This window comes from Haliaeetus leucocephalus, unplaced genomic scaffold (assembly GCF_000737465.1).
Source record: "Haliaeetus leucocephalus isolate CR32 unplaced genomic scaffold, Haliaeetus_leucocephalus-4.0 Scaffold339, whole genome shotgun sequence".
NCBI classification, from domain to species: domain Eukaryota; kingdom Metazoa; phylum Chordata; class Aves; order Accipitriformes; family Accipitridae; genus Haliaeetus; species Haliaeetus leucocephalus.
This window is the reverse complement of record NW_010972775.1, coordinates 808,367-820,686: the sequence shown is the minus strand read 5'-3', so window position 1 is coordinate 820,686 and position 12,320 is coordinate 808,367. Positions and strand designations below refer to the sequence as shown.

The following is a 12,320-nucleotide window of genomic DNA, read 5'->3' as shown; positions in this document are numbered from 1 at the left end:
GAATCACCTGGGAATGGTGTTCACCCTGTCATGTCAGTGCTGGCTGCGTCCCATCGGGACGGTGATTGGCATCCTCTACACCGCTCAGGAGTTGTCCAGCTTTTCCTGTTTTCTTCTTTTCCATGTGTTTGCCAGGTTTTGCACACATGTCAGTCCTTTCATGCTTTGCTGGTGTCGATTTGTTTCCTGCTGGCAGCTGCTTTGAGCCAGATGTCATGTCCTGCGCAGCAGCTGTTTAGAAAAGGAAAACTGCTCAATTTTTTTTTTGCCATGAGCGTGGATCCCAACCTGACTTGGGAGGATCTCTCCTCTCATACCTCCTCGGCTCTTTGAGTCCTCACAGCGGTAACCGATGGAGCATCTCAGAGATGCTTTGTATATACTGGTAGCCCCCTTCTGTAGCAGCCCTTGCTGAGCATTAGGAGCATTTTTTGCTTGAGATGACCCCATGGGTTCTGCAGAACCTCTCCTGCCACGCTGAAAGATGTTTGAACATTGCTGGGTGCCTGCTTTGATGTGTTTCCCATCAAACCACAAATGGTGGACGAAACTTGGTGTTCCGCAGTCCGTAAAATGCTGTCATTCTGCTCACTTGATATATCCCATTTCATGTAGACCAGTGAAGCAAATCTGTTATTTACAGAAGAAAAGGACACAGCAGGACCCATCTAACCAAATCTTGGTGTTTCCTTTTTTCTTTCTCAGGATTTTGTGAACCATTTCCATGTCCTTCTGCCACAAGGGATCAGCCCCTCTAAGCACAATATCCATGATTTCTTCAGGAAAATAAAACTCGATCCAGACAATTACCAAGTTGGAAGAACAATGGTAAACATTTATCCTCAGCTCTAGACTTACATTTAAGATACAGATTTAACATCTGCCTGCATTTCTGTAATGATAAATTAACATCTTATATATGTTTTTAGTTAATGAAACTATTTTTCTTCTGCTTCCCAGAAGCCAATGGCTTAAATGAAGCTTTGAATATTGTTAGCACAAAATAGTAAGGAACATTGTTGGTTTGTGTTAACCAAGTCACAAACCTGGTTGTAACGAGGCAGCCTTCAAAAAACTGTATCTGTTTGTAGACATAGCTTGATACGATAGCTGTCATTTTGCCGCCTCTGAAAGGAAAGCAGAGGCTCTGTAATTCAGAGCTTGGACAGTCACAGGCTGTAGATGAAACTGCAGAAACCTGTTAGAGGTGGCTTAACTAAAATCAGCTGCTGAGCTTTCTTCTGGGCATCCAGGACACAGAAACCAGGAGGATTAAATCATTTGTCTTGTGGTCTCGGAAGCTTTCCATGCTAATGTTTTTGGGGTTTTTTGGCCAGGTTTTCGTAAAGGAGCGGGAGCGGCAGCTTCTGCAGGACCTGCTGCATCAGGAGGTGCTGCGCCGGATCACACTGCTGCAGCGCTGGTTCCGCAGCATGCTCTGCAGGAGGCAGTTCCTGAGCTTAAGGCAAGCTGCAGTGATCATACAGGTAGGTGATGGTGCCTGATTTTGTTGCAAATTACGATCCACAAATCCTGCGGATACAGCTGATGGGTAGAATCAGGTCCCCTCCCCGAGGAAGGAGCTTACAATCAGGATTTGACTCCTAGTGCTGTAATAAGTTGGGAATGGGGGAGACAGAGCTGGAAAAGTTGCATGAAGGCAGGTGCTCTCCCATCCCCACGCAACACCCATTACAAGGAACTCCCTGCTGTGTTTGCAGAGATTTTGGCGTAGTTACCAGATCCGAAAGCAAGGCGAGCCATCTCCGGACCCTCTTGTCCTCAGCAAAGCCGCCGTCATTCTCCAGACCCACTGGCGTGGCTTTGTGCAGAGGCGAAGGTTCCTGCAGATGCAGTTTGCAGCCCATCTCATCCAGAGCTGCTGGCGGGAGCACGCCAAGCGGCGGCATGACGCAGCCACCAGCATCCAGGCAGCCTGGCGAGGACACCGCGCAAAGCAGTTGTACACAGCCAGCAGAAGCAAAGTCGTCTGCTTGCAAGCGGTGTGCAGAGGATATTTAGCACGACAAAGGTAACGCTGTTGGCCTCAGTTGAAAAAGAAAACTTTTTCTGATGGTGCTCATTGGGGAGGGGGGTGGTTGATGTGAATTTGGGCACTGCTCAGACTATGGTGACTTAGAGAGGATGGTGTCCCTTTGTAGGATCCCTGACCCTGTTGCGACCTGCCCTAATCCTTCGTTTGTCCATACTTTCTAACAAAGGAGTTTATTTAGCTGCACATCCTACTCGTAGAATAAGCAATCTATTTCAGGTTGGAGCACGTAGGCAGTGGAAAGCCGAGGCCATAAATACTCGTGAGGTTTTTTTTTCCCCTTGGCAGCAGCACCAGTTTAAGTAGCCTATTTTTAACTCAGATTGCCTCGCCGATCTGGTTGCTGTGCTGTCTCACAGGGACAGGAGATACTGGAGCCAGCTGCTGAGAAGGGGAGAGGGTTTCCAGCCATGCCTTGGCTTGCTGGCCGCAGGGCAGGTCTTGGTTCATTCTCCGGAGGCGCTGCCTGCAAGGTGTGGAGCACCTTGACATAGGGTGGAAGATTTGGGAGCTGCAAAGAGCTCTTGGAGCAGGGCATGAGCCCCTACTAGCTGTACCAGAGGCAGCCCAGGCAGGATGGTGAAGATGGAGAAGCCACGGGGGTGCGATGAGTTAAGATCTTCCAGCTCCATCAGCTTACAAAGGAGCTAGACCAGGGATGGAGGCTGGAGCTGCTGCCGTCAGCACGAGAGGAGCTTTCAGGTGCGTTGGAGCAATCCTTGAGTAGGAGAGACGGCATAAGAGGAGAAGGTTGAAAACTGAATGTGCATTCGCATTATCTTGCACCAGATGTGCAAGGAGGGTTGCTTGAGATGCTGCCAGTGGTGAGGTGATGATGGTGGTGGTGATGAAATGGCACCAGTGCAGTGCCTTGAAGGGACGTGAGTGGGCATGGGGGTACAACACGCTGGTTTTCTGCTTTCTTGTAGGTTTAGAGCTTTGAAAGAGCAGCGATTAAAAGAGATGCAGCTGGAGAATGGCCTGTCAGTTAGAGAAGAGGATGGACTGGAGGCAGATGATGCGTTGGAAATCAAGGGCTCCGACCCATCTAAGTGGGAGGATGGCTCATTTGAAGAGCGAGTGAGAGCTGTAAAGGAACATAAATCACTGATGGAGAATAATCGGGTGAATCACATGGACCCACTGGATACTTCTGCAAATTTATTGTACAAAAGGCACGAGAGAGCCAGTAGCCATAGCGGGATGGACACTGAAGAGGAGGTCGCTGTGAGAGAGAGACCCAAGTCACTGGAGGATCTCAACCAGAAAAAAGTGGTTCGTGCAAAAAGAGAAAGCCGGAGGATGCGTGAACTGGAACAGGCAAAATTTAGCTTGGAGCTGCTCAAGGTCCGGTCCACAGGCGGGCTGTCACCTTCAGAAGAGCGGCGGTGGTCCACCGAGCTTGTATCTGAGGCACTTCATTCCCCTCAGGGAACCCCGGAGAGTGAAAGCTCTCAAGGGAGCTTTGAAATGTTAAGCTGTGAAGATACCCCAAGTAATAAACTCATTTCCTTAGTTTTAACCGAGCAAGATGTGCAGTCGTTTTCCACTGACTCTTTGCCTAGCAGTCCCCAGGCTCATCTGCAGGAGAAGTCTTTCTGTGCGGCAGATGTGAACAGCAATTTACCCGGTTGCAGAAGAACGCCTTCAGACTTGAAGCCACCTGATAACCTCACCGTGAAGGAGCACGTGGTCTGTGACCCCCAGAATGTTATACACAAGGCACATCCAAGAGAAACCTTCCTTTCCAGCAACCTACCTACTTTCTATGTTCCACCACAAGACAATGTGAAGGTAAAGTTGATGGAGAATAACCTGAGGAACAAAGCAGTGGAAAGAGAGGAGAGGACAGTTACGTTCTCTGAGGTCAGAAAGGACTCTGAGCCAGACCAGAGAGGGGAGGAAGAGGAGAAGTCCTCTACCAAGAGAGAGGAACACGGGACAGTGACTGCAGCGCAGGCACATTCTCCAGACTCAGTCATCAAGAGACTGGAAAAGCTCAATGTGGAGAAGGAGGAACGGCAAAAGCAGCTTCAGCTGCAAAATGAGAGGGAAATGATGGAGCAGATCCGTCAGCAGAAGGAAATTCTGGAGAGACAACGCAAAGCCTTTGAGCAGCAAGGGAGGGTGGAGGCTTTGCAGAGGGCTGAGCAGAGCAGAATGAAGGACCCCTCCCTCAAACCAACCAAAAAACCAGACAGCCGGCCTCTGTCGGTCCTCATCCTGCACCCCCAGAGCAGAGGGGAGCACAGCCCCACCACAGGTGTGACTCCAACCTCATCGGTGGACATTAAAGGTCTCACCGTTGGGACCAGGGTAAGCTCTCCAGCCCACAGTGCCCCCAAAGACAGACCTGTCAGCATGTTCATGGAGCGAAGAGAAGGTCAATCAGGATCGGCGCTGGAACCCCGGTGCCGTTCCAGACCGGCTTTGGACCCCAGGGACCTCCCAGGCAGCCACTTCTCAAGGACAGAGCGCCTCCGGCAACCCCGAACGCCCAACCAGGCCACCGAGGAGACAAGGGCAAGTGCTATGTTCTTCACGCCAAAAGACAATCCCTTTGGCCTCCAGTGAGTAAAAAGACGATGTGCTTTCTCCGTAGGCTTTCTCCGTAGGCTTTTGGTTCTGCTAGAGACCATTTTATGCAAATGATCTAGAATGTTGTTTCTGGAGACTGTACAAAACCCCTAGTGAAACAAAGACAGATTTCTTATCTTCTAGCAATGAGCAGGCAGAGATCAGAGGAAAAGGAAAAAGAACTGGAAATACGATTTCTTGATCTTTTACGTGATGGGCATTATGTAAGCCAGGGGAGATAATCATGGACATTAACCGGTGAAGTAGTTAACAGAAAGAGGGTTGACACTGCTTTCATTTACCCTACGTGAATGGTGATAGGAGTTTATTTCTCAAGGTAAAAGGTGAAGAAAACATTCTTAGGATTTTTGGGTGGTCAGAGTAGAAGTGACTAGATAAGGCAGAAAGTTTCATCATCTTTCTCATTTACTATATAATTAACACAGCCAGCAAAGCCATTCGGACAATCTTACCATTGCACATTAAAAAAATAGTGTCTGAAGAGAGTTTGGGATGCAAATGCACTTTTGACAGCATATCACTTACATAGATAATTACACATGTAATGGGCTTAGCAGTCATTCAGCTCCGTTGCATTGCTTAAATGATGGGCTGCTCCAGCACAAGGTCTAGAGACCACAGCAAGATCTTGGGACAACATCTGCTCCCACTCTATAGTGTTCTTAAGCTACCATGCTTAATTTTGGAGAGCTTTTGGCCATTTAGCTCAAAAAGGACATAACCCCCCCCCTCCAAATCCTGCTGTGCCCTTTCCAAGGTAAAAGCTACCGGTGAATGTTTGTTGTTGAGAACTCAAGGTACCGCCAAGCGTAGTAGTCTTGTGGTTTATGTGCTGTTGCGACGGGAGGAGATTTGCGTTTAATTTGTGCATGTTTTTTAAATAAGTCCAGACACATGTGATGGGGAAAAGGAGCAGTCAATAAAAAAACCAGTCCTTTGCCCCCTGATAGAGCCAGTGGCATCCCTCGTGCATGGGCATGGTGAGGGTTTTAGTCAGAAGCGATGGTAGAAAGAGTGAGCTGAGCAAAAAGCAACTTAAGTGGGTGTATTTTTTAATGCTGTGTTAGATGCAAAGCGAGGATGCTCTCCTCCTGAACCAGTTTGTATGAAAATCTGCAGGAGGTCCTGGAGAATTGGTTTGGAAGTGAGTATTTGAGAATGGTCTTCCCCCCAGAAATTTTTTTTCTGTTTCTTTTTCTGATTCATTCACAGAACAAGCAACAGGAAAAAAAAATTTAAAATTCCTGTATTTTACTTTTTATTCTGCAACAGAACAATCACATTTGAGAATCCAGAAGTGAATAGGTACCATCCGTAACAACCATGATGGGTAGAGTTGGCAGGCAGAACTTTGTATCTTCTTGTCCTTTGGTATTAACTCAAATCCTGAAGAATTCAAAGTGATGCCAAAACCCCTGTGACCTCAAACTTGCAATTTGGTCTTGATTGCTTGGGCTGCGCACTTGTATGCTCCTGCGAGCCGGGCTGGCATGGTGGGAAGGCTTTTAGGAGAAGATGAAACATCTCTGTTCTGTTGTGTTTCAGCAGAGAAGCAAATCATCAGTGCCTTTCCAAGGGTGAACTAGCTAGGAAGCCATTTAAGATGCCGGGGTCTGGCAGAGGAGAGGTAAGTTGTGGCTTGCTTATTTTCTCTTTTAATTGAACATGGGAGGGAAAAAAACCCTTATTGTGCCAGTTTTCCCTCAAAAGCTTCAAAGAAGTTAACTATAAAGCACAAGGGCTGCCAGACATAGGGAAGGGGGATATGGTATGGCAACCTTCACTCCTTCTCTTAAAAATAAAAGGCCTCCATAACATTAATTCATAGCAGCTCTGGATAAAAAGGATCTTGTGGTCCTGATGGCAAACACTGTCCAACGCAGTCTTGTCTTGGTTTGGTTTAATGTACTTCTGAGTAACATCCGTGATTCTCCATTTTCACCTGGTGCTGTCTTGGTTTTTGTTTTTCCTGGTCCTTTGGGGTTTTTTTTTGCACTAGATATAATATTGTGTCCCCTCTGTGGGGTGCAATGTCACTCAGAGATGCCTTAAGGCTGTACTTGAGCTACACTATGATGCCAAACATTGGTAGAATCTCCTTTTCATTTTAAAAAACTTTTTGTTTTGTTTTGTTTTGTTTTATCATTTGGTCAAGCAGGTTCCCAGACCGACCCATAAAAAGAAAGCCCGCATGGCGCGGACGCGCTCCGATTTCTTGACTAGAGGTACTTTTGCTGATGGGGAGGGGGATACGGAGGAAGATGATTACGATGGCAATTTTGAGTTCCTTCTCTCCTCTGACCAACCTCCTCATCCTGAGGCAGTGCCTGCAGCCCGGCTGGGGCAGGCCTGTTACAGTGACTCCGAAATGGTAATTTTTTCCAACATGGTGGGGGAAATGAAACAAGGGAGTGAGCGGAGCTGCGGGAGCCTTTCTTTGCTAACCTTAGCTGCACTGATCCCTCCACCGCTGCTTCTACCACTTCCAAGGATGCTGTAGATGGGTAAACTCAGCGAACACAGCAGAAACGGATGCGAAATGGGGAAACCATTTGTATTTCTTGGCCGTGGGGATGTTTTCTGGCTTGATTCAATATCAGCTATGGTTTCCATAGCTTTCCTGGAGCACTGCAACTTGTATTGCACAGCTACCTATTTTTTTGTTTGTTTTTAACCTCAATGACAAAGTCCCCCTAGGATCCTTTTGCTCTAAAAATGATTTACATCCATAGAAAAGATCAAAGCAAATATTGTCCAAAAAGCAACAGACAACAAAGAAAACAATATAAATCTTGCACCTACTATAACTTTTGATTTTGTACCCTTAGCCACAGTATCCGATGATTATTCAGTCCTCAATTATCGGAGCAATGCTGGCAGACAGCGTCTTAAGAGGAAGGAAAAACATGTAAATTGGGCAATAAAAATACAGTGAGAGTGAAATAGTGGGTTTTTAAAAAAAAAAACATAACAACAATACAGCCTTAGTGGCTTTTTCAAGCACAGTAACTGGTGTCCCTTGGCAGGTCTGTGGGCTGCAGCACCATCCTGCCTGAGCCTGTGCTGCAGGGCATTTGCATCTCAGGCTTAATCTCCTGCCTGGATAAGCTGCTTTTAGAAAATCACAAACCGAGAGGTTTCAGGAGTGGAAGAGGCCAATGGCTTCCAACCCCCTTTTTTTTTTTTTTTTTTTTTTTTTTCTGAGGTGGGAGAGATGTTACCATAGAAGTGTGGATAAACACCAGGAATCCTCTCCTGCCGTAAGAGCTCAGGTGGAGTGTTGACTAGAGCTGCCTTGCTCCTCTGCTCCAGCTGTGGTGCTGGATGTGGAGCTGAGTATAAAACCAAAGAAAAGCATGAAAACCAAAGTCAGCGATTTATATTGTGCTGCAGTATTGCCATGGGTCCGGCAAACATCTCGTGCAATCCTAAAATCTGCTTTTCCAAGAAAGGCAGATGGCCAAGAAGGGCTTTTCGTGACTTTTCTGTTAGCAGCTTTTATTATAAAGGATGAATTTTTCCCGGGATAATTTTCTTGCTGGAAGAGGGCAGAGACTTACAAATTCAGTGAATTTTTAAGGTTGCTCTTGATAAATTTCCAGGGGTTTTGAGCCAGGACTACTCCAAACCTGATTGAAAGACGCAGCTGTATGAACTGAGATCACTTGGCTGCATCTTCACGCATCTCCCTGCTTGTAGATCAGGAAAGGGAGAATTTTTATGTAGTAAAATGTAGTATTTTACATAGCCTGGCGAAAGCCCCGGGCGAGGGGCTGCGCTCTACCTGCAGTGCCGTGCTGTGTTCCTGGAGGCTACCCTCTTACAAAGCGCTAGGGGTTTTTTAGCCATAGCAATCTTTCCCACTGGGATGCGAAAGGTGCTGGGCTCGTGCTTGGCAAGCTCCATCCTTGGGAGGGACCTGATTCATTCCACTCTTTGGAAATGCTCTTTGGGACTCTGCTCACCTGGTTTAACAGCTCTCAACGCATGCAAGTAGTAGTAGGTGCCAACTGTCTCTTGTCTACCCCGTATCCCTCTTCTACTCTGGTCTCCATCACTAGCTCTAACTGGTAGTCAGCACATTCACCCCTTGTGCGGTTGAGTTCTGCTTTCTAGCAAACACTACCCGTGAAGTCGTGTGCTCAGCGATACCCTATGTCTGTATGTCCTGACAACGTGTACAGTGTTTCCATCTGTATTCTATATTGCAGGTTTGGGACCAGCCCTTTGGCTTGTGGCTTTGCTGGGTCAGGATTGCCACAAGTAGCAAAATTTAGGGACCACTTATTCATATTTATTAGCAGAGCCCGGTTGGGTGTTGTAGGTGATGGAGCAGCCAATGACAGAGCAATACTGGTGCATCTTGGTTTGGGTACAAATTCAAGTAGGTTGATGTCTATTTAGATACATTCGTTGTGTCTTGTGATGCTCACATGAAGACAAGTCAGGCAGCCACCATGTGTGGGCTGGTTTCCATGCTAGTGAATAGCTTATTCATACAGCTCCCGCCCCCAGCTACAACTTTCCAAAAAAGCCTCTTTTAATGTGCTGCTCAGCAGCCAAGAGCTGCTGGATAGATGAAAGAGAGATCACATGCAACCTTGTGAAGTTGAGCATGTGATTGCTCACCAGCTGCACTGGCGTGAACCTGCCTGTTTTGCCCATTGGTTTCTTGACCATCAAGTCAATGATTGTGTATCACCAGCTGGTAAGTAGAGGTCCACCAGAAAATGATGCTCCTGACCTAAGTCTGGGGTACCCCAGAGCAGCAAAGACCAAGAGCATCTTCAGCCAGACCTGAAACCCAAGGTGCACCAGTATATAAGGCGGCTGCTGAAGGTACAGTTGATTCCAAGGTGCCTTTAAGGTTAAAGGGCTTCCTGACAAGACCAAGCATTCAAAGGTTGCTTGAGTTTTTTGGCTAGTGAATAGGCAAGGATTAACCTACCTTGCGGTGAGACAAGTACAAGTGGGAGGAATAGCTCCTGGCTATATGTGTGGTCAGCACATATTAATACCTCTTCTGTTTTGCACCTAAGCCTGGAGAGCTTTCCTGCAGCAAATAAATGGAAAGCCTCAGTTACAGAAACCACACCAGAAATACCTTCTGAATACATCCTCCTTCAGCAGAGGCTCTTAGAGAGGGGAACCTGGGTAACGGATCAGTCGTTTTGCTCCAACCTCCATACCAAAGCCATGAATTGACAAACATCAGTCCAAGTGTCTGTCACCAGCTGATCCCAACCACACCTTAAGAGCCAGCAAAGAAAGAAGATCTCTTGTCCTAAGCCATTCAGAGGGACCATTGCACTTCAGGAAGCACTTCAATGCAGCACATAGCACTGCTGCCTGCTGGGACCTGTCTCTTGGCCATAGTTATCTCTTGCTAGCACGGGTGGGTGAAATACAGGTTGCTCTTTCAGAGGAAAAATATTTGGTCCCCTCTTTGTCCAGGGGACAACTCCAGACCCCTGGCTATTGCCATTTGCCTGCATAAGATGCTTTGTGGTGTTCCCTGGCCGGGGATTTTCTGGTGCAGAGGCTTGTCTTGACATCTGAGAAGGTTTACTATCCAGACCAGGACCTTCCCCTTCAGAGCTTCTTGGAGGAGTCCCTCAAACAGAAGGATCTTGCACCAAAAGTGCCTTTTAGTCCTTACTTTCAAAAGCTGGAGAGGTTGCTGTGATAGCAGAGGAAACACTGAACGGTAGTAGGTCAAGAATTGGGGCAGAGCAGAGAGAAGTGGTGATAGTAATAGTAGAAAATCCTTCTTCCAGTTTTGTCTAAAAAAGTGCATTACAGATGTTTTTGACTCAAAGTCTTCTGCATGAGCCAGGGGTTTCACTTGCTTTGCTCTACTCCAAAATCTGTATCCTAGATCTGCTTGTGCAGTAGATATGATACATATTTAAAAAAGAAAGTGTACATGGTGTCCTATAGAGCAACCTCTGCATTGCTGTGGCGATCCCCTTAGCCTGCCTGCCACTGTCAGCACATACCAATGTGCTTTAAATGGCTTTGAGATAGAAAAAAAGGGAGTAAATGCCCCCACAAAATACATTTATTTTAAAAAAACAAAGCACTGAAAGTGATTAAAAGGTTGAAATTACTCAAGAATAAAACTATATCATGGGGGCAAATATTTTAATAGGTCTTTTTTAAAAGCAAGAAGTAAGTTTGGGCTGGATGGAAATCACTTTTATGGGTTTTGAGGGGTTTTTTTTCCCAGTATCCATTCACAATTTATATGCGATCATAACATAAATTTAAGAGCGACAGGAACAAGAAACCCTTTGATGTTTTAGGCAGTTTCTTTCCCAGTGGCAATTTTGCCTTATGTGCTGCCATCTCCTGGCTGGTAGAGATGTTAGTCCAGGGGTGAAAAATAAAACATTGAAGAAGAGTAAATATGGTAAATGTGACTCTCCTGCAGCCCATGTTTTATATAACTTTATTTGAAATATTTTTAATAGAAGAAAAAGAAATGCTTAAAGATACAGTGCGTTCAGCTGAGATATTTAGGTGATGGAAAAACTACAGGAGATATTTGACTGTCATGTCCCAAATCCTTTCATACAGGCTGATTCCCTGCTTTCCTCATGCCGAAAGTCTCTCCTCCAGGAGTCCGACTCCAAAATCACAGCTGCAATTGGAAATAAAGAACAAAAATTGCTATTTTTTTTTTAAATACAACAAGACTGTTTCTGGGCTATTTAATGGAATTCTCTTAGGCTGAATTATTGCAAATTCTTATCACCCTTAAAAATGATCCCAGGGCATTTTAAAAGGTGGCGAAAGCAGAGATCCTTTGTCTTAAAGCTGCAAAATCCCTTCATTCGAAAGGGTTCATTTTGACATATCCTTGGCGCAAAGACTTTAGTCTTCTTTTCTGTAAAGTCCTCAACAAGAGTTGGAGGAGGAAGCTCTGCTGGGACAGATCCATGTGGTTGAAGGTTCCTCTGGTGCTAGGAACACCACAAATCACTTTGTCATGGCTAACATGGCTCTTCTGGGATGGAGAGCTGGCCTGCCCAGACCAAGATGGTGGAGCAGTTATGCAGGCTGAGTGATGAAGACCTGTGGCTTGCTGCACACTGATTTTCATCATTGGTTGCTCAAGGAGAAAGAAAGTTGGACCTTGATGTAGAGTTGGAGCAAAGGAAATGCCTTTCTTAGGAGTCATTAAAATATTTTTCTACTTCTAGCTACCTCGACAGGAGTGTAGGTTTTCACCTGTAGGCAGATAGAAATAGGCGTAACAGATGCAATATCCAATTTTTGCTAGGAAAAAAAAAAGTCAGCTGGCCTCCCAAGAACTGTCTCATTTTTAAATGCTTCTTGCTTGGAATCATTACAGACAGTACAGCGATTCGCCTCTGGGGAAGGCCAAATGAAACTGCACAAAACCATGTCTCAGGGGGAAATCGGGAAGCTGGCGGCTGCACAGAAGAGCCTAGCTCCAGATGGGAGGTAGGAAACATGACTGGAGATGGGAGACAAGTCCCTCCTCTGTCCTTCTTGCTCTCCATCACCTTGCTGAACCAACCCAGCTCCTTTGGAGCTCCACCAGCCAAAGCTGGCACACAAGTTACTGGCCCCACCTTTGCTACGTGACTGTGGACACACCCAATGAGAAAAGGCATCCTGCTCACATCGCAATAAAGTTTTG

General features: G+C 46.2%; 1 protein-coding gene across 1 annotated transcript in view; it reads left to right on the top strand.

Moving 5' to 3' along the window:
• MYO9A (myosin IXA) overlaps positions 1-12,320 on the top strand; it is a 153,589-nt gene that overhangs the window by 125,859 nt on the left and 15,410 nt on the right. Inside the window, 7 exon segments of the mRNA XM_010571563.1 lie at positions 706-828; positions 1,338-1,487; positions 1,722-2,032; positions 2,983-4,623; positions 6,197-6,278; positions 6,810-7,022; positions 12,009-12,121. Of these exon segments, the coding sequence (XP_010569865.1) occupies positions 706-828; positions 1,338-1,487; positions 1,722-2,032; positions 2,983-4,623; positions 6,197-6,278; positions 6,810-7,022; positions 12,009-12,121 (2,633 nt within the window).